The 18995-nt window shown below is 52.7% G+C and overlaps 4 protein-coding genes across 4 annotated transcripts; 3 read left to right on the top strand and 1 right to left on the bottom strand.

Annotated features, from left to right (window-relative positions):
• Positions 1-87: 87 nt before the first annotated feature.
• On the bottom strand, positions 88-1620 carry CSUI_003596 (uncharacterized protein). Its single transcript, XM_068063792.1, has 2 exons — positions 780-1620; positions 88-679 (listed from the first exon to the last, which is right to left on the bottom strand). Exons 1-2 carry the CDS (start codon positions 1345-1347, stop codon positions 282-284), a joined length of 966 nt encoding a protein of 321 aa, XP_067924236.1. The 5' UTR covers positions 1348-1620; the 3' UTR covers positions 88-281.
• Positions 1034-4935, top strand: CSUI_003595 (uncharacterized protein). The gene has a single exon (XM_068063791.1). It carries the CDS (start codon positions 2172-2174, stop codon positions 2433-2435), a length of 264 nt encoding a protein of 87 aa, XP_067924235.1. The 5' UTR covers positions 1034-2171; the 3' UTR covers positions 2436-4935.
• A 1997-nt stretch (positions 4936-6932) lies between these two features.
• Positions 6933-12463, top strand: CSUI_003594 (carbonate eukaryotic-type domain-containing protein). Its single transcript, XM_068063790.1, has 6 exons — positions 6933-7056; positions 7454-7494; positions 7729-7811; positions 8245-9868; positions 10155-10272; positions 10999-12463. The coding sequence occupies exons 4-6, from the start codon at positions 8250-8252 to the stop codon at positions 11047-11049; spliced, it is 1788 nt and encodes a 595-aa protein (XP_067924234.1). The 5' UTR covers positions 6933-7056; positions 7454-7494; positions 7729-7811; positions 8245-8249; the 3' UTR covers positions 11050-12463.
• A 1595-nt stretch (positions 12464-14058) lies between these two features.
• On the top strand, positions 14059-18995 carry CSUI_003593 (uncharacterized protein). The gene is made up of 2 exons (XM_068063789.1): positions 14059-15736; positions 16370-18995. Exons 1-2 carry the CDS (start codon positions 14543-14545, stop codon positions 17090-17092), a joined length of 1917 nt encoding a protein of 638 aa, XP_067924233.1. The 5' UTR covers positions 14059-14542; the 3' UTR covers positions 17093-18995.

Raw genomic sequence — 18995 nt, 5'->3', positions numbered from 1 at the left:
CACTTACCTCGTCATGCACAAAACAAAGTGGTTAACACACGCACGAGCAAGCTCCCAGAAGCAGCCCGGCAGTTGTTGGTATCTTGGGATCTCTTCGTCGTCGAGGCATTTGCGGGCCGTCCTCGCACCTGCTCCGTTTGGCCTGCTTGCACTGACGAGTAGAGTACAGCCACTCTATGACACAGCCCTTGCGACGTCAGGGTGACTCGAGCCAATCCCAACGAGCGTAACCCTGGTAGGTTACAACGCTCTACGCAAACTGGCAAGAACAGCACGCGTCTTCAGACAGTGCTGGCCAGCACAGCACTTAGAACTATCCACGAGAGGGCTGTCGTAGCGGATGTGGCGCCAGAAGCTGATTCATCAGACTTGACGGCAATCTTGATGAGGCAGTTGGGAGAACGGCCGACCTCGTAGTGTGTCGGGGTCGCGTAGTCGCATTCCAAGCAGAGCGTTTGCTGACTTGCAGGAAGGGTGGGGATCGTAAGACTATACGATTTGTCTGTATTTGAGTTTTTGAAGTCCACTCCTGGGAGCAGCGTCTTGACCTCCTCACGTGCCATGCAGCCATGCCCCGTCGCCACGCTAAGAGGCCCGATGGAGCTTGGGCACTTGAACTCCACGGTTTGACCGGGCTGGTCAACAGACAGAGTGATAGTCTTGCTCAGCGTGCAAACGTCTGCAGGCACCGGGGGACAAAAAACCTCGGCGGCCATTGGATGTGGAAACAGGAGACACCAGCAGACCGCGCCGGCACAGACGTCGTGAAGTGGACTTACTTGGGCCGGGCTGCGGAGGCAGTTTCACGGTGACAAAACAGTTGTTGGTGTTGTCGGTGCACTTGTAGTACGCTTTGCCGTCGCGATCGGTGGGCATATCTTTCAGCGAAATGGTGTAGCCCGTTAGCTTTTGCACTTCGCCTCCTTTATTCTTGAAAAGCGTTGAAAGAGCCTGCGTGGCTTTGCACTCGATCGTGTCATGAGCGGTCGCTAGGTTAGGCACATAAGCAGGGGAAAGGGTAGTTTGAGCTGAACCGCACTCAAACGTCCCCTCCAGGGTGTATTCGTCAATCATCAGCTCCTTCTGCTCGTTCTCACCCGTCCCTGTACAAACCGCCCCGGCTGCTTGCTGAAGTCTCCTGGGGGTCATTCCCTGCCCGCTTACTAAACCCTCTCCTGATTCTCGAGTAGGCGTACCTGCGGATTCACGCGGTCCCTGGAGAAATAAGACCGGCCCCCTCTCAACGAAATCGAGGGACTGCGGCTGCGGCCGCCCGGCGCTTGTGACCAGAGACGTAGCGAAGGACACGGCCACAACGAAAGCGCCCGAAAAAAGAAGGTGGCCCATTGTGAAGAACACCTCACAGGAATCTCAGAGCACTGCGGACTGAAAAGGGAGAAAGAAAAGGACAGCGGACTGTGTTGCTGTCTAGGAACTTCGGTTGGAAGGGCAACACCTGAGCAAAGGTCGATGACAAGCCACGTCGTCGCCCTCGCCGACCGGGGCCAAGCCCTAGCAAGCCGGATTACCGGCCTGGATACAAACACTGTCACACGGGGTTGCACTTGCAGCCGTATGGCCCGTCAGCTACAGGCAGCAAGAGGGATTTGAGAACACTACTTAAAGTACCAGTGCTTTACGTACTCACGAAGCGAACTGTGTGAGCCGGGATTTCGGCCGTCCGGCGTCGGAGCCCTTCCGGCCGCTCCCGACGCTCGCTGTCTCCCGAAGGTGTGCTGTGTTTTAGAGAAAGCCATACCCGTTCCCTAAGCTAAGGAAGGAGGAGCGAAACAGCCGAAAAACGCGGAGCTTCTTTCCTCTCTTTGCTTTGGATCTCTGCCTTTCGCCATGTTTTCTTCATGATGTAAGATCCTAAACCCTCTAAAGCTCTTCCCGGGCCACGATCAGCTCTTCACTCCTTCACAAGTTTTCTCGTCTGGAAACACAGTCTCCTTTACAGTTTCAGAAAAGGTCCTTTTCTTTCCGTGGCATATCTCTGGTCGAAGGGCTGGCTAGGGAGAGATGAGCTATACTCCATACAGTGCATTCGCGAACAACACGAGTCGGCGTTTTCTGTCGCCTGCCAAGCGGAGAGTCAAAAGCAACAGGTGCCCTTAAAAAGAAAACAGTTTGTCTCACGTGCCTCACGCCTTTTTTTCGTCGTTCGTCCGATGACCGCGCTCGCTGCTGGTCTCCCCTGCACCGCCTGTCAGGACAAGAGTGTTTGGGCTGGCAGCAAGAGGGCTCGCACATCATTTGCCAAGCTGCCATGGGTGTCAGGAGATGCTTGCGCGGTCTGTATTGATAGCGTAGTCTGTCAGAGAATTCGTCGGTCACGCAGGGTCTTTGCCAACGGCTACTGGCCGGTCACGCATATCCTTCTAGCTTATCTATGTATCTATGTTGCAATTCTGTCTTCCGTGCTAAGTTCGTAGGTATTTCCGTGGTGCCACAGGGTAGAGCCCTTAGCCTCTTGGTGATAACCGCCATTTTTCTGTGGTTTCACGGGTCAGCTTCGTTACTCGCTGGTTTGTATGCCGGAGTTCCTCTCGTGTCTGTGTCAGATCCCGCCGCCGTTTCTTTGGTCCAGAGCTTTAAGCAGCCGGCGCGGACTACGAAGCGGCAATACTCCTAGGAAAAGCATCTGGTCGATTCCTGCGTTGGCTTCCACATGCCCTTTGATTTTCGGTCTTTCTTTATTTCCCTTTCTCGCCCTACTAACCCTGCAGGGAAACAAGGCCTCTGACGGAGAGAGAGAGGCGAATCCGACCTGCCATGTCCCCATCTTTTTTCGTTGCCGGGTCGCGGCACTGCATTGGTCCTTTCGTTGGTCTCTCAGCGAGCTGCCTGGCACAGGCGGAAGCATATCTGTAGAGTAAATCTTCTTCAGAAGTACCGGACCCTCTTCTCTTCATTTTTGCCTGTCCTTCTACACTGTACTCTCTCTGTCTTCCCTACGACTGTGTCTCCTATTCTCAGTGTAGGGATATCTCCTTTTTCCGTCCAACATCCTTCCTTCAGTCTCCTCACCCCTTCGTTTTGTATCCACTCTTCTTGCGTCATTGTTAGGACCGGCTAACTGGTCAGACCGGGTTTCGTCTGCTTTTTTTTTTTCTGACACGTCGGATGCTCAAAAAAGGATAGCCACTTCCATGCTGGACCACTTCCTTCGCCCGCGGGCACAGGATCGTCAAGTGTAGCTAGATACACACAACACAGCCCTTAGCAGCGACGACTGTTGACTCCGGCTGACTGGAGATTTTGACGACGCCCGTCTTCAGGGCAGACGCGTCCGTATCTTGCTCGAGCTGAAGTGCCTCACGGATTTCTAGTCTTTGCGACACTTGGTTACTCTAAACTCAAACTGGCTTCTCTTCCGGTTCGCAGAGACAAGGTGAAATCGTTGGTGAGCACACAGGGGGGTTCGGCCTCAATGGATGGGCCGCACTGGGACGCTCGCGGTTAAAAACGGGAAGTGGGTGAAGTTCCGAGAGACAAAACTGGAAGGCCTCTGGTGAAACGTACAGATGGTGGAGGTTCTTATGCAGTGCCGCTGCATTAACCGGGCATTCTCTCCGTGTTGCACTAGGTCCCGGCAATCTGTTCGACTTGCTAGGTGGATCGTGCGAAAGACTTCAACAGCACTCCGAAGAGTACCGTCCTGGCACCGTCTCGCGACATCTTTCTTGAAGGTATAAACGTCCTCGTCGCGAGAAAGGAAAAAGCTTCTTTCCTTCATTATCTAAGCTTTCACAGCTCAAATGGAACAGAGGTCTTGCGGGCAGCTACAATACCCACGGTGGACTTGGCAAGGCCTATATCGTGGGCCAACACGGCATTCATCCTGAATCACAGCGCGTTCTCTGCATCAGCCGCTCCAGGTGGATGATCTCAACAGCGAAAACCACAACTTTCTCTACTCGGCGACGAGCTGTAATCAACCCCCTAGACCGCCGACCCTTGCGTGGAGGGTTGTTACAAAGCAGAATATGCACGCCTTCGTGTCGTCCATATAGACGTCGTGGTGACAGGCGTTCATGTGTATGCACAGGTTTCTACGGAGGCGATGACTGACCACAGCGGCAGTCTTTTCGGAGTGACGCACACAGGTTGCAGTTTTCCTTGGTAGCGGACTGAGAGCGGATTTTGTTTTCCGAGGAAAAGGAGAAAGGGTTCATCGCAACTCACCGTCGGGCCTATGTGCAGCTGTCTATGTGCATATGTGCCTAGACCAGGTGTCCAGTTCGATAACAACGCAAACGGGATGGACAGTGCGACGCATCGACATCACAAAGTTTCGTTTCTCATGCACGTGAGCCGCTGTGTGCATTTGCGGCTTGTTTCCTCTCTCCCAAATGACCCTCTCATCTGAAAGAGTGCTGTAACCATTCAAGGGGTCGTTCTGGCCTCTCTCCCACGTGCGGGCTTGTGCGGTACAATTCTCGCAGGGTTCTCGGTGATTCGTTGCGGAGTGGTCCTAACAAAAACTGATGCGTCCTGGCACATCGTATACGTAGAGACATGGGAGTCATTCCACAAGCATTACGGCGGCTGGCATGGCTTTGGTCTTTCGGTAGACGCGGGAGTCAGTCACTTGTAGTCCTGTCCACGTGAATGCAAGCAAGACGAGAGGGCTGCTCCATCGCTGCCGTAGGACGGCCTTCCTACTCCGTAAGTGTGAGAACACAATGAATAATGGTGCACTGTATAGTCCTGAAAGAGGGCTGAGTGGGACTGACTTTTGTTCCGCGTCTCATCCCCGTTTTTGTTCTTTTGTACGTTATTAGCCATCTGAATAGATATAGCATGGCTATCCTGCTTTTGGTAAAGTGTGTGCGGCGTCCCATGTCTCGCTCGCGCTTAGGAAGGTTTTTGTGTACGTGAAGCCCCTCTTTTCTCAGCGCGTCTAACAGGAAGCCGCTTTCTAGTTCAAAGACAGATTCTCGGCCTTCTGCCGAAAACGGTTCTTCAAGCGCAGCACTCTGTAAAATAGGCCGGCATCGGGCGGTGCCTCTGGTAGGTGGTACCGTAGAGAATCTTACGGGGCTGGCTGCCTCTGGTGAGGCCACCCAGTTCGATGACAAGGTTTTCTTCCATGTAATTACAATCGACGAGGTAGTCCCTGTAGATGCACCTGATGTCCGGGCCTTGACGACGGTTCACCGACTGGTTTGACTGCGCCAGACGAACCTTAAGGAGCCTCAGCGTTACAGCATGTGCAAGAGCCTCGACCGCAGCTTTCCATAGGCTAGAGCCCTTTGCTCTTTCTTCAGGTTGGGTGGTAAATTCAAGTTCGTATTCTGGGTTCACCGAAGTCTGTGAGTACTGGCGTCTTCGCCTGATCTCGATGCGTCGTTTCCAAACGGGGTGAAAACACGGCATTACTTTCTAAGTAGAACACAGATAGCGCGGACGCGGATACTGCAGTCGACGGAGGCCTCGAGAAGAGAATAATTGGACCGGTCCCCAGAGGGTTGCCCACATCCGCACTGTGGTGACTTTACAACTGCGCAGAGTTGCTCCCCGTGCCTGGCAGACAGATGCTTCATCCAGATCGCGAATCCCGCCTCTCGCTGTGGTGCTGGAGCTGTCATTCTAAAACTGCATCACCTGGTTGCCGTGTGCATATGCATCTAGACGAAAGTGTCATCTATAGCCACCGAGCCGATGTGATGCGGCACACGCTGTAGTGGTCTTCCGTCATTACCTGCAGACAGATCTGGACTGCCTGCTAACAAATTTCCTTCAGCTACTATCCCGCCCCGGATTTCACAGGCTGTTAGTTCGGGTGTAGGAATGCAGGTGATGGTGCCGGCTGAGCTGCAGAGGAGAAAATCGGCCGCAGTGCGTAAGGCTACAGCCACACTTATTCCCGAGGACCCAGAGTGGTCCACCTTCACAAATGCTGTCTTGCACTCCAGCTGTGACTAACGTGTTCGCATTGCTCTCAGAACGTTAGTATTCCGCCAAAGCATGTGATCCCAAGATCGGCACCCGTGTGCCGTCCGCGTGTCTTCTCCGGACTAGCGTCACGGGCAAGAGGCCTGTGGCAGCAAAACCTCTCCCAGAACAGCTACGTTGTTTTGAGACCTGTGGCCAGTAGGACAGCTTCATAGTGTACTGGAGCGCGGCGTACACCCGGGGAGTGGCATGAGCAAGAGCCCATGCACAACTTCCATAACGATGATAGCGGGCAAATAAACTAAATCATCAGGTTTAGCAAACAAAACATTCTGTCTCGAGGTTGTTCGTTGGACTAATCTCATGCCCCCCCCCCTCCTTAAACTGCAGACCGATCCGATATAGCTATATATGCAGGTATTGTTACGCACGATGCGCTCTTTTACACTCGGGTCGTAGTGAGGAGAGTCATCTGCCAGGGGACAGCAGGTGGACAGCGGCTCCTGCGCAGATGCCCTGTCAAAAAAAAGACTACTAGTCTGGCGTCTCCGGCCGGAGTCGCGCCGAGCTTGAGACGTCCTTACGCGTGGCCTCCTGATCCAAAGGACTGCGCTCTGCGTTTGGCCGGACAGGGTGCGAGTAGGACGGCAGAATCCAGACTTTGTAAGGGAAGTTGCATACAGTGCAACCCCAGCAATAGACACTGGACAAGGTGCTTTGTCTGTTTCGTGCACCGGATGAGGGCAGCGCTTCTCAGGGTGGCTGCTTAGGGTCTGCATTCAGAGACCCTAGAGACAACTGTGCAAGTGTCAACGAGGAAGAGCCCTGTGCGATTGAGAGTGGTCCTTGTCCGGTCTCGCGTCACCGAAAGGGTCCGATGAATCAGCCACTACATCTACAGATAGATGCACTGATGGGTGCAGGACCCGGACGGTACTGCAGAAAAACGCAGCTCTGCTTTTTCGACGTCAGGGTCATAGCCACGGTAGCGCGCTTCCCGGGGTGGCTCTGTCTGTCTACTCCATTTGGCAGAAAGACATGCGTATCTGGAAGTCAGCTCGTTCGAGTGGTGTCCTGCGGTGTAGCGGCTGGTGGTTGGCGAGTCTCGGGGAGCACGTTGCATGCGCGTGTCTCTCTTGTCTTCAGCTAGACTCGGTAAGCAACATTCAGATACGATACGGTCACGTGCGGTGGCTCCTTTTTTCTCCTCCTCGGTCACTTACAATCACTTCTACAGGATAATTATTCAAGCGGTGCAGAGCCTGATATACTGATCTCAGTGCCGCAGAAGAGAGCAGGTTGCGGGCTCGTCTGCCCAAGCAACAGTGTAAGACGACGTCAAGACAAGTCGGGCTGGGGACGCGGTTGGGCGGGTGGTATATAGTCATTGATGCATCGAAACTGGTGCCCACGTACACCTTTTTTGTCCGCGCGTGTTTCTGATTTCATGTCGTCATGTCTCACATTCTCGCTTGGTTTGCGCCTCGCAGATAGCCTACCTTTTCTCAACCACGGCGGGGTCGACTCCTCTTTTTGTGCCGGCTGTTCGCAGGCAGGACAAATCCGAAGACGCCAAGACACAGTTTTGTCAAGGCAAGTTCAACTATTTTGGCACAATGAGATTTCGAGAAGACAATGAGAAGCCTGCTACGCGCACATCAGTGCCTGTGCGGCCCAGGTGTAAAAGCACCTCACTAGCCTCCTTGTTCAAGTGTGTACACAACACCGAGCCTTTGTTAGTACTGTTTCTTCAACGTGGCTTGATCTCGGCCATCATCATCCATGAATTATATAGACAGTGCCTGGTTTTTCTGTGGCTTTCCACAGTCTTTTCGCAAAACTCTCGGCGACCTCGGGCTCCAGGGCCTTGTAAGGGAAAGACCAGCTTCGAGTTGAAGCCTTCTGGAGAGGTCAGTCCGCTCCTCCAGCCCACACACTCCAATCGCAAGGCCCACGGACGTACGGCGTTTCCGCGGGTTTGGCGGGTATGTTTCTTCAGCTTTCCTACACTCGTCTTTCTTGCTATCACCCTGCCTTCTCACTGCTTCACTCTGCCTCCGAGAACCGGTGAATACACTAAGTTATACCCGAGTGAACTCCACGTGGTTCCCCGGGATACGGTCTCTTGCCGGGCTCTTCAGAGACAACGCGGAGGCCGAGCTAAGCTCCGTTCAAACAGTCCTTCCTCCCTTGCACACCCGTTACACGGTTGTTACCAACACCCTTCCATCAGGCCTCTTTCATGGCAGTCTCCTCGGACTCTGACTGCTGCCTCCTGTCTATCTGAAGAGACAAATTTCGCGACCGCATCTCCTAGCAAATGTTCTCATTCTTTCCATTCAGCCACAATGGGCGAGACACACACAGCTACAGCAGAAGCAGCCCAAGATGTTTCTCAGCAAAGTGAAGGCTTGAAGCGTTTGAAGGAAAAGCATCTCTGGAATCCCTTTGCCAAGAAAGAGCCTGGGCATGTCAGTCCGCATGGGGACGCGGGCACCTCGAAAGAAGCAGAGCTCCACCACCAAGAGGGTGCAGGGCCTGCTGGCGAGTCGGCCGACCCCGGCACGTCCGGCCTTTCTCCACGGTCGATAAAAGCGAAACTTCACGTTGGGAGCCGCCCTCTCCCTCTATCATGCGTGAAGGGCCGTCCCTTGGTGAAAGACTCCAAGAAGAAACACGATGAGAATGCGCCGCATGAAGGTGCCGAGGAGGATGAGAAAGCGGGGAAGGCTGGGACTACTGCTCCTGAAGCGTCCCCCAGTTCCCCGCAGCAGCCAGGTCAGGGAGAGCCGAAGAAACGAGACGGCTCTGTCTCAAGCGGACGGAATCCTTTAGCTCTTCCGTTTAGACAGTGGGCTGCAAATACCAATAAGCCGAAAGGGTCAGGAAAGGCAGGAGGAGCGAAAGGCTCAGGAGGCGCATGGGATTATGAATCGCAGGGTGCTGACTGGGGAACTGTCATTGATGCGTCGTGTACATACACGCGACAGTCCCCGATTGACATCAATGTAGCAATGCTAAAGAGAAACACTGAGTCCGCTTCTAAGGATGAACCGGAGGATGCCGACTGCTGCGGGGGTGGCCCACAGGGAGCCGGGGGACGAAGCCCTTGCTCAGGGGTGAATCGTATGTTGATTGCGGACGGGGATGAAATGAAGATCAAGTGTATGTTACCGATAGAAGCTATTAAAGACTATGAGCTTCACTTCCGCCGTGGAATGAAATTAGAATTCCAACCACCCACCAAAGCACCTGGCAATACGAAGGTGCAGCCCAGCGGAGGAGGCGGCAAGGATAGTAATGCCTCCCTTTCGCCTTTTGGGTCTTTCCTTGTTGATCAGAAACAGTATGACGTTGTTCAGTTTCATTTCCATCAACCGGCGGAGCATACGTTTGCGGGAGAACGTCGAGCTCTTGAGTTGCATATCGTGAGTAAGCATGCGGACAACGACTTAGTTGTCATTGGGGTGACGTTTGAATCTCCTAAAGAGGGAGGAGAGGAAGTAGAAAGTCCATTCCTGAAGACGATTCTCCAAGCTGTTCACGCGCTTAAACCTCATATGGTTCCACCTGAAGCACTCGCTAAGAAAGGCGGGAGAGGAAGCAAGTTAGGTATGGCGCCTCCGAATTCTCTTGACGCCCTCATTTCTATAGTGGCTTCAAATGTAGAAGCTCACGTAGACATGATGCATGAGGTACACGAAGCTGCGATTTCACGAAGGAAAGCCGCCAAAGCCAAGGAGGCGAAAAGATCTGGAGACAAGGAAAGTGGAGAGAGGGGTGATGATTCGGGACAGCAGAAACAGCCACGGGATGAAGAAAGACCTTCTTTAATTCCTCCTGCACACCCAGAACATGAGCGTTTACCTGCTCTGAATCTACGGGATGCTCTGCCGGATGGAGCGAAAGTCTTCTACAGATACAACGGATCTCTCACTACTCCACCTTGCTCGGAAGCTGTACTGTGGTAAGCTTGACCAGACTACCGTCATAAACTCTCAACCTTTCCGCGCTATCCTTCACTTGTCTAATATTCTTTGCGCTGGTGTCACTGCCGCGTCGACTTTTCTCTGCGGCGGTTTGATGTCTGTTACAGACCAGTTTCAGAGTTTCTACTGTACTCTCCAGTATCTCTGACTCCTTTGCTAACGACCAGCTGTTTTCAGGGAGGTCGTATAGCTTCCTTCATACGTTTCGAAGGCCAGCCCGGAAGGCTCTGAGTTTGGGAAAACTGTGATGCGTTGATTGCCCAGGTACGTGCTTAAAGACCCCATGCCAGCTTCGAAGTCGGAACTGGAGGCTCTCCGTGAACTGTTCGTTGTCCCCGGCTGTAACAGCAAAGGAAACTACCGTCGTGCTCAGAACGCCGAGGTGAGCAAGCACTGTGTGACTGAAGAAGATCTTCGTCTTCTCCAGCCTCCACTTGCCTGTCATCTGTTGCCGGGGACTGTTTTGTTAATAAGACGAGCTGTCCTTGTAGAAGTACTGGAGTCACCTAGAAAGGAGGAGCGTTTGCAGCCACAACCGTGTCCCAACAATCAAGATTCTCCCTTTTCTATGTTAAATCTCAGCTAATGATTGTCCGCACTGTGATATAGGGGGGAGAGGCAGTCAGAGATTCACCCAGGAGTTGCAGGCCGTAGAGTGCAGAAAGGCGACTGCATCGGGCCACGTCTCTTGAACGCATTCCTTTAAGATCTACCGGAGATCTCTCGAGTGCTAGACATCACACACATCTGACAAAGACGGCGGCTACAGTGCTAGGACCGTATCTTTCACGGCAGCATTTTCGAGCGCCACAACACATGACAAGGGTGGTGTATGTTGTACACGAAGGCGTCTTTAAGAAGAAGGAAACTTGTCGGTTCAAGGACATGTCGCCGCGCCTACCGAAGTATTTCAGTATGACAGACGAATCCGGTTGTTTCACTGTTACCGCGATAACGCGGACCCCGCCGCCATGGGTTTACGCCGGGCGTGTTTCTAGAACAACGATGATGGACTTGTATCTTCACCTGATTGCTCGGCTAGGGGCGTGACCGACATATTTGCTGAAGAGGCGCTTCTCTTTCTTTCGTGTCCTCCGTCCTTGTGTAGGGAGTCGCATGCAACCAGGAGACCATCTACGTGATTAACCAGGATATTTGAGACATCGCAGCAAGTACAATGTAGCCGGCCACGCCGGCAAGTATTCCTTGTATGTTTCCTTGTCCGCTGACATTAACGAAGTTTCCCTCCTGCGAATTACGAAGTTCGTAGTTCGCGGAGGCTTCTTACGACAGACAGGTGATCCTTCCAGCGAAAAGATGCCTGTTTCAAATTGTCACTCCACAGAGGAAACCGGCAACGTCCGCTTCTCCAGTGAGAACGTGTGACGGCTGCCTCACGATCGCAGCATCGTCAACACAATCGGTTCATGTGTCTGTACGCCCGGGCTGCTTCGGAGAAAGAAGAGAAAGCAAGTCGAGTCTTACCCCGTCACTGGCTTCGGGGACGTAGTAACACGTTTTTCTAGGGAGCCGTGACTGGAGGATATCTAGACTTCCGGGGTTGCTCCGTGAATTCCCGAGTGTTCTGCGTGAACTCAGTCTGTCTATGAGTGGGAGTGGGGACCGCAGGGACAGTGTAGAGGCGGCGCCTCAGAGCCGGAGCGACAGAGAAATGCATAGCAGTTCAGTCCAGTGTGCTGAATCTTGTTTCTGGCGTTGGGTCTGATGAACGTGAGGGCTCACCACACCATTTGATTTTCTGTCGCTTTGCATGCGATCCGAGCTAGGGCCTAAGCTGAATCCGAGGCTCCCTCGGTTGACTGCACTGCTCCGTGAGCTCGGACTGACAACAGTCTTTGTGTTCCTAATGTGACCTCTTTGGTTCCGACCATCCGCTCAGGCTCTGTAGGCCGTCTCAATAGTATCTTTTTTATTCCTTTGCGCAAAGTGTGGAGGTGTAACGAGCACAGCTGCAGCGACTCAGCACTTCTCTCAGTTGCGATCATTTTTACAACTAGCAGTGCGGCATGCATTAGTCTTCTAGTATTAGTCAGCTGCTTGGTCGGGCTTAGGCTAGGCAACCTTCGCTAGCGTGGCGTGTTTAGGGGGAATTTCTTTGTTTGCGAAGACGCAGAGGGGAAGGTATGCTTGTGGCTTTCGACCCACCGGGGGGTATGTCCAGTCCGTAATCAGAACTGAGGCAACGTCTTTTCAGGCTGTATCGGCCGTCCAGAGCTTACGTATGAGATCTTTTTGACGTGCGCACACAAAGTGAAAGTGTGTCCAAGCAGGGAAAGGTGCGGAAGTCCCTAGACAGACTGCTCTGAAGCAGGCTGCACCCTGAGGCGTGCTCCGCGGGCGACTGAATCGAGCAGAAAGCAGTGTCCACTCCCGTCGTGGACAAGGTTGATTGTACTATCTAGTGCGACTTCACAGCTCGTCCAGCAGAGATATAAAGAGATTCAGTTTGCTTTTTTTGTACACGGAAGGCCGCCTGTAACGCATGTATTCCTGTGTGACAACCGGAGGTCTCTTGCGTAGACAGGAGTGGCAGTACACTTATGTGCCTGAGGATGTATGAACAACTGAGTCTTGTCTGTCGAGAATATCGTCCTGCCTAGTCTGCCCGCATGCACTGCTGAAGTGCCGATATCAAGCGGGGCTACGTACAATGGGGCACCTGGACAAATTTAGATGTCCGGGTCCCACGCTAGAGCGCAGGTTTGCAAATCTAGCCTGGTAGCAGACACGACCTGCTTATCCTCTGTACACGGCGCAACCAGAAGCAGGCGAGCTGTGGCGTTGTTGGCTTGTCGGATCACATCGGGGTCTGTTTGTGACCTGTTTCCCACACTACCGCTTGGAGGCAAGGCGTTCCACTGGCATTCGCTGGCGACCTTGGGAGTTGGCACACTGGAAAGGCAAGCGAACACCCATGGCCAACGCAGGTGGTCCTCGCCAGCAGCCCGACTCTTAACCGTCGGGGTGGAGCAGCCCCGATAACGGCACAGTGTCTGGAACCCCGGCTCTCCGCGTGTTTGCTTGTGCGCTGTCCGACCTTTTTCAACGTCTTTACCGAAAGTAGACAACAATAGAGGCACCAGACGGACTCGTGCCCCTTCGGACGCTCTCGGGGAGCCCGAGAACGCTCGTGCCTATCAAGCCTGCCGCGAGCGGGCAAACGGCGTTGTTCATTTCACACTAGTGTAACAGCAGGGCCCGGCTAGAGTGGGTATCGGAGCAACAGTGGGCCCGTGGGCTTCTCCAGGCTTTGCTCGAGCGGCACGGACATTTCACTTCTTTGCCTCAAGCCTGCAAGCCAAACGGGGGCCCCTTAACGTTTTGTTTGAACGGCTACCACACTGTACCCTCTCCGGGCGTGGCAAGAAAGGCTCGAGCAGTGTCCTCTCAGTGAAGAAATGACAGTGGTCTTCATTGACTCGTGCACCAGGAGCGTACATTAACGAAAGAGGAGGTATATGCACACAAGAGGACTCACAGAGCACCCGCCGCATTAGCACCGTTACTTAGGTCATGCTGTCTGTAGTAGGGGCGCCAACCTGGCTGTATGTTGTTCGTGGTGCTAACTTTTCCGCAACAGGCTGACACCTGCTGCAGAAGGACGAGAAGTGTACCTCGTTGAGAAGCCATACCGAGAAGTCTGCAAAGAAAGCAAACTTGTATCAAACAGTTGCAAACGCGCCGCGAAGTACGAAAATACAGACAAGCTTTGTCTTTTTGTGGACCGATTGAACACGGTGTGCGTGTGTGTGTGAAGTATCATCAAGACAGTTCGCTCTGTCACCTGAGATTGTCCCTCCTGACACGTATCGAAGGCTCCCTCCAACCGAAGGAGCCGAAAGCGTTACAGCACTGAAGTGGCTTTCCCAATCAGCCAAATCCCGCCACCACCTCGTGCACCCACTGTGAAAACGCCCAAGACACTTAGCCTCAAAACTCTGGCGCAGCCCCTTTTTCCGGCGCAATTCTCGATTACTGACGACAAGCTCTTTCCGAATCTTTCTGAGAGGCGACAGCCCTCGTTCGATGCCCCTGTAACGGCATAGAAATCGTCTCGGCTTCGGGGGGACACATCATAGCTGTACGTCAACCGTGGCTGAAACGCAGTATGCCCCGTCCAGACGTGTGTACCACCCAGTGCAACTTTGTTCAGTGCAGCATTACCAGGGCAGCTAGAAAGCGATTTCTGCGCGTCAACCTTTTCTACTTGCGACAATTTCGCTTCCCGTCCCTCCTTCTCACACCTTCGACAGACTCGTCCTGTTTCCTGGTTTCCTCGCTCATTTCTAGCGTGTCTGGACGGTCAACAGCTGGCTTGTCTCGTGTCCGCTTCGCTGGCCAGTGTTCGACCGGTCGCGGCCTCTCCGTTGCTCGCTGCGCGGTCAACGTCGACATGCCCGATGGACTAGTCCTCGCCTCGGAAATTGAAGTTGTACGTTTTTTTCTTAATCCTCAGCGGCAGTCTCCGTGTTTGGTCAGCACCGGTTTTGAGTTGCATCGTTCGAGCGACTTCGACAGCCAGTCCCGCGCTTCTCTCGTTTTCTTGCCACGCGTGCGGCGCGGCCTTTGGCTTGAGTCTGCCATCACCTAGTTTCTTTCTAGTATCGAATTGATGATATTCTAAGGTCACGATGGAGGTACAGTCACACGTTCCCAGTTCGCGTGGCGGACAGTCGTATATCAGGTCCCCGAGCGCTCCACGGACCTACCATAGTGCCACAAGCCAGAGAACTCAAGTAGCAGCCCATCCATTCCGAGGAGTCTACCAGGCGCGCCAGACAACCAGGCATCGGCCTCCTGCTTCAATTCCTGTTGCACGTTCCTCCGCGGAGGCAGCGGCAGCGTGCTCGAGCCACTGCCCGCGAATCCTGGTCGCGGCAGCGCAGCAGCTCCTGTTGATTACGCACGCCATCGCGCTCCTTCTCATTGGCAGGGAAGTCTACGTGCAGACAACAGATAGCAGTAGTGTGCTGGGACTTAGCAGTCATCTGACAAAGCTGCCTTCAATTGTCCTGACAGCGCCCTTTTCAGGAACGAGTGAGGCAGGCGCTGTGCTCGTCTCTGGCAACAAACTGGCAACGAAGCCGGGTGAATCCTACGGGACTGGGGAGCAGGGTCACTCTACTTCAAGCGCCTCTCCCGCTGACTTTTATCTGCCTCAGCTGTCTTTGTGCAGCGGCCTTGTTTTCCTTGGAGGTTGCCTGAGTTGCTTGATTCTTCTGTTTGCGCCTGTCACCTCCCTTCCATACATGCGCCTATGTATGATCCACCGTAATAATAGGGTTCTCGCGGCGCAGGAAGGTGTCTATACACCGTCGCTCTTGACTGAAATCGTGCCGGAAATTGTTATGGCCATTCTTGGTGCTTTCGTTCTCTTTGGTTTTGTTCTTTCGGAACAGCAAATCTGCAAACATATCGCTGAGTGCATCTCAGTGATCTTCTTGTCATCATCCTTAAAGGGAGCCTCCCCCTCTTCAGGCTTCTTCTCAGTCTTCTCTCATAGTCCTGTGCCTGAAGTCTCTTCTGTTGCCCCATTCGTGTCTCTTCTAGCCGCCGCGGCAATGTGTGGCTGTGCTTACGGTCTCCTTTTGCCGTACTTTTCTTCGACCTTGATTGCTATTGTATCGTTCTTCTCCTTGGCCTTCGCCATCTCTGTCCCCTTCTTTCCTTTTCCTTCATCCGCGTCGGCCTTTTCCACTCCACCCCCCTCGCTCATCTACTTCTTACCTCCCTCTTTTCTTCCATGCTTCACTTTGGGGGCCCTTCTTGTTGTCTTCTGCTGTATCAAGCACTACCGCAAATACTGTGGTATCATGTGCCCTGAGGTAGGCTTTCACCTTCACGGGATTTCCTGATTGCCAACGCATTCCTCTCTTCCAGAATGCAGGCTGGGGAAGCCCACATGACGCTGAGACCCTTCTTTGTCTGCTTTCTTTTCCTTTGCCTTCGTACGTAGATGTTTGCGTGTGTACTGTTCTATTCCTGGTATATCAGTCCGGACATAGTACTACAGTGATGTACTTCTTACTGTCCCCCGGGGGAGAGTACCTGTGACGTGGAATACGTGCGCGCAATGAAAGGAGTAGTCGAAGCTTGACGCCGCAGTCAGTCGGACTATGTAAGTAAGCAGATATGGTGTGTTCACTGATCTGTGCACAAGAGCATGCAGTCCTTGTATCCTGAGAGACGAGTTGCAGTAATACTCTATAACTCAGTAAATATGAGAGGAGGAGGTGGGCGCAAACCCTTGTGAAGTCTTTCTGGCAGACAGCTACGGCGTCTCTCTCACGATTCAGGGCGCCATGTTCCGCATTCAAGACAACCCCCGTTTCGTTGATGTCTTTTCGGTGTCTTTTGGAGGCATCTGTGAGGTTCTCATCTGTTCAATCATACATCCGTCGGAAACCTTTTTGATAGTTTCTTCCGATGTTTTCTATGTGTCTTGCACCGTATTGCAGGAGCGGTGGCTGAGCTCAGTCCGCATTGGAATTACCGTCTGTATCTTTTCATGTGCTGTCACGGCGACTCTTTCCTTCTTCTCCTCTCTTGACCCTGGGACGGCAGGCCCTACAACATGGGCTCCGTTCGGATCGCCCGAGGCTCTTTCCCGCATGCAGCCGTTCTTACCACGTGTATCGACATGCTGCGGCGCCATATGCGCTCTCCTCCTGGTTCTTTCTATTATCCACACCCTTATGGTCTATTTCTCGATCCAGTACAGTGCAGTAGGATTGAGACTACAGGGCGCTTTCTTCTCACTCTTCAACCTACCGTCGATTGTCCCCACTGATGCAGATGGAAATCCTGAGTTATCTGCAGTGCCCGGACTTTCACAATGCATGCCAAGCCCCGATGAGGAAGCAGGTCCGGGTACACCCTATCAATCAAGTGCTCCCGCCGTGCCTTTACTACTACTTCCAGGGTCACCTTTGCCTCAACATATGCGCCCAGGGCAGCAGTTGTACTCAATGCCTAGCCAACCTAAGCCTACCAGCACTACTTCAGGTGTCGCACAACAGTTGCTCCCGGGTTATATGCGAGGGGAAGGGGCCTCTGGCACGTCTAGCTACTATTACGCCGGAGATACAAGGGGAGTTGATGACGATAGAAGAGGCGTTATGATGGTGCGGACGGATGTGGGTACATCGCATACCGTCGGAGGTTCACGCTATCATGTGTAGCAGGGAGAGAAAAGATGTAGAAGTTACCCTGAAGACTGAAGCATTGGTGTACGTCTACAGATTTTCAGTGGGTCCTTGAACTAACAGGTGTCTCCTGTGTGACTACTACACAGATAGCTTACAAAGGGAATATTTTCATGCGCCCGAGGATGGACACTTGATCGAAGTGTGGTTGTGTTCTTGGTTTTTTGAAATGTCAAGAAATCGTGTTGTTTCAAGAGAGAAGAAAGAGTTTTTCTTTTTTGATAGATCGATCACCGGAGAATCCGTCGCGTGTGATCTCCACATGCCTTCTATGAATCTCTCCGTTCACTGTCCCGGTTAGTCCGTCTTGAGAGCCTGAGCATCGCTGTTGATTTGTAGAGACCCTTCGGTGTGGTGATGCCATGGAGCTGCCCCCGAGAGCGGTCACCTGGTGGCCTGGGTCCAGGTAGAGGTACAGAGTTAGACATGAGTCGCCTCTGCTACTTTTGTATTGTTCGTTGTCCATAAGCGGCGAATGTGGCGGGCACGCATTAGTAGTAGATGTTGGTACAAGACCGCGGCTGCCTACTTTAGCTAGAGATAGTCGAAGCCTTTCTTTGTCTCCCCGGGGACGATGCTGAAGACTGTTGTGCCCGAGTCTAGCTGATCTCTGGGACCGCAGATCTCTGTGAACGAACTGGAGGCTCCTCAAGGGAAGATGAAAAGGATTCCTGACTGTGGAGTAGCTATGTGGCGCCGCACGGTTGGTTCTCGTCGTCATGCTTGTTCGTTGACATGGATGAAAGCATTCTGTTAAAGAGCTATAGTGAACGCAGGACACCCGTAGTGTTGGTGGATGGGTATCGGTTTCTTTCTTTTCGGCATCTCGTAGAAGGCTATGTATAGTGCCGTTGTATAGGTGATTCATGCGGGCTGATCAGCTGGGTGTTTTGACTTTCCTAGTGTGGTAAGCCGGTAGACTGACTTCGGGTCGGGATGTTTTTTCCTAACTCTCATCTATTAAGGAGAAAGTGGGTGAAGAGAGATAAAATACTGTTGTGTAGCAAGGGAGCTCGACAGGCCGATCGTCTGATTCTGTTGTATGGGGAGGAGGATTTCACTAGAGAGACGGCGGTTACTCGTGGTATCGCGTCCGTTCGCGGTTAGCTTAGGTTCATGAGTTCACGCAGGAAAGAAGTATCTTCGGGGAGAAGCAAAGAGAGGATCAGGGCGAAGAGGCGTTTCCTAGCATCTCGGTTCTCTATGCATTCTTGTTAAGAGGGAGAAGCTTCTTTTCTTGTGTTTTGGCGAAGAGAGACGGCTTTCTCGGGGAACTACTTCAATTGTCTGTCTCCCGCATGGGATTACGGTGAAGGAAGTGAGAGGTCTGATAGATAGAATACGAAAAATAGGATGAAGGGACGCACAGAAGTGCTGGGGAGAGATCAGCACTTTACTTCTCTTGACGTTTTCACTAGAGTAGGATACCGTGGCAATCAGTTTCTGGCGTGATTCCAGGGGCGATCCAGTCTCTTACACTTGTACTATTCACGTGTGGATCATCTTCTCGGTCTATTTACTCACGTCCTGCAGATGAAGTCTCGGAAGAGAGATGACGTTTTTCCCATGTCTCTTGTAAGGCAGAGCATGTGTTAACTCGGAGGAGGGAGAGGAACGGAATGAGTTGAGTGAGGAGGTATTTCTCAGATCAGTTTTTTCGTACGGTATTCATGGACGTTCTGCTTGTGGAATGACCCTGCATCATGTGTGCTCTTGTCGGTCGTGTGATCTGAATTTGTGCGTAGAGCCTTTCCTTCTCACTGGCGAAAAAAAGTGTATCTTGAGTTCTCCTCTCTTCTCACCTACCGAGGCCATTGCAGGGAATCTCCATAATTTTTGAGTATAAGAACTTGACGTTAATCGCTCGGGACTTTTCGCG

This window comes from Cystoisospora suis, assembly GCF_002600585.1.
Source record: "Cystoisospora suis strain Wien I chromosome Unknown contig_1631, whole genome shotgun sequence".
In the NCBI taxonomy this organism is placed as follows: Eukaryota; Apicomplexa; class Conoidasida; order Eucoccidiorida; family Sarcocystidae; genus Cystoisospora; species Cystoisospora suis.
Note: the sequence above shows the minus strand (reverse complement) of the source record. Positions and strands in the feature narration are given on the sequence as shown.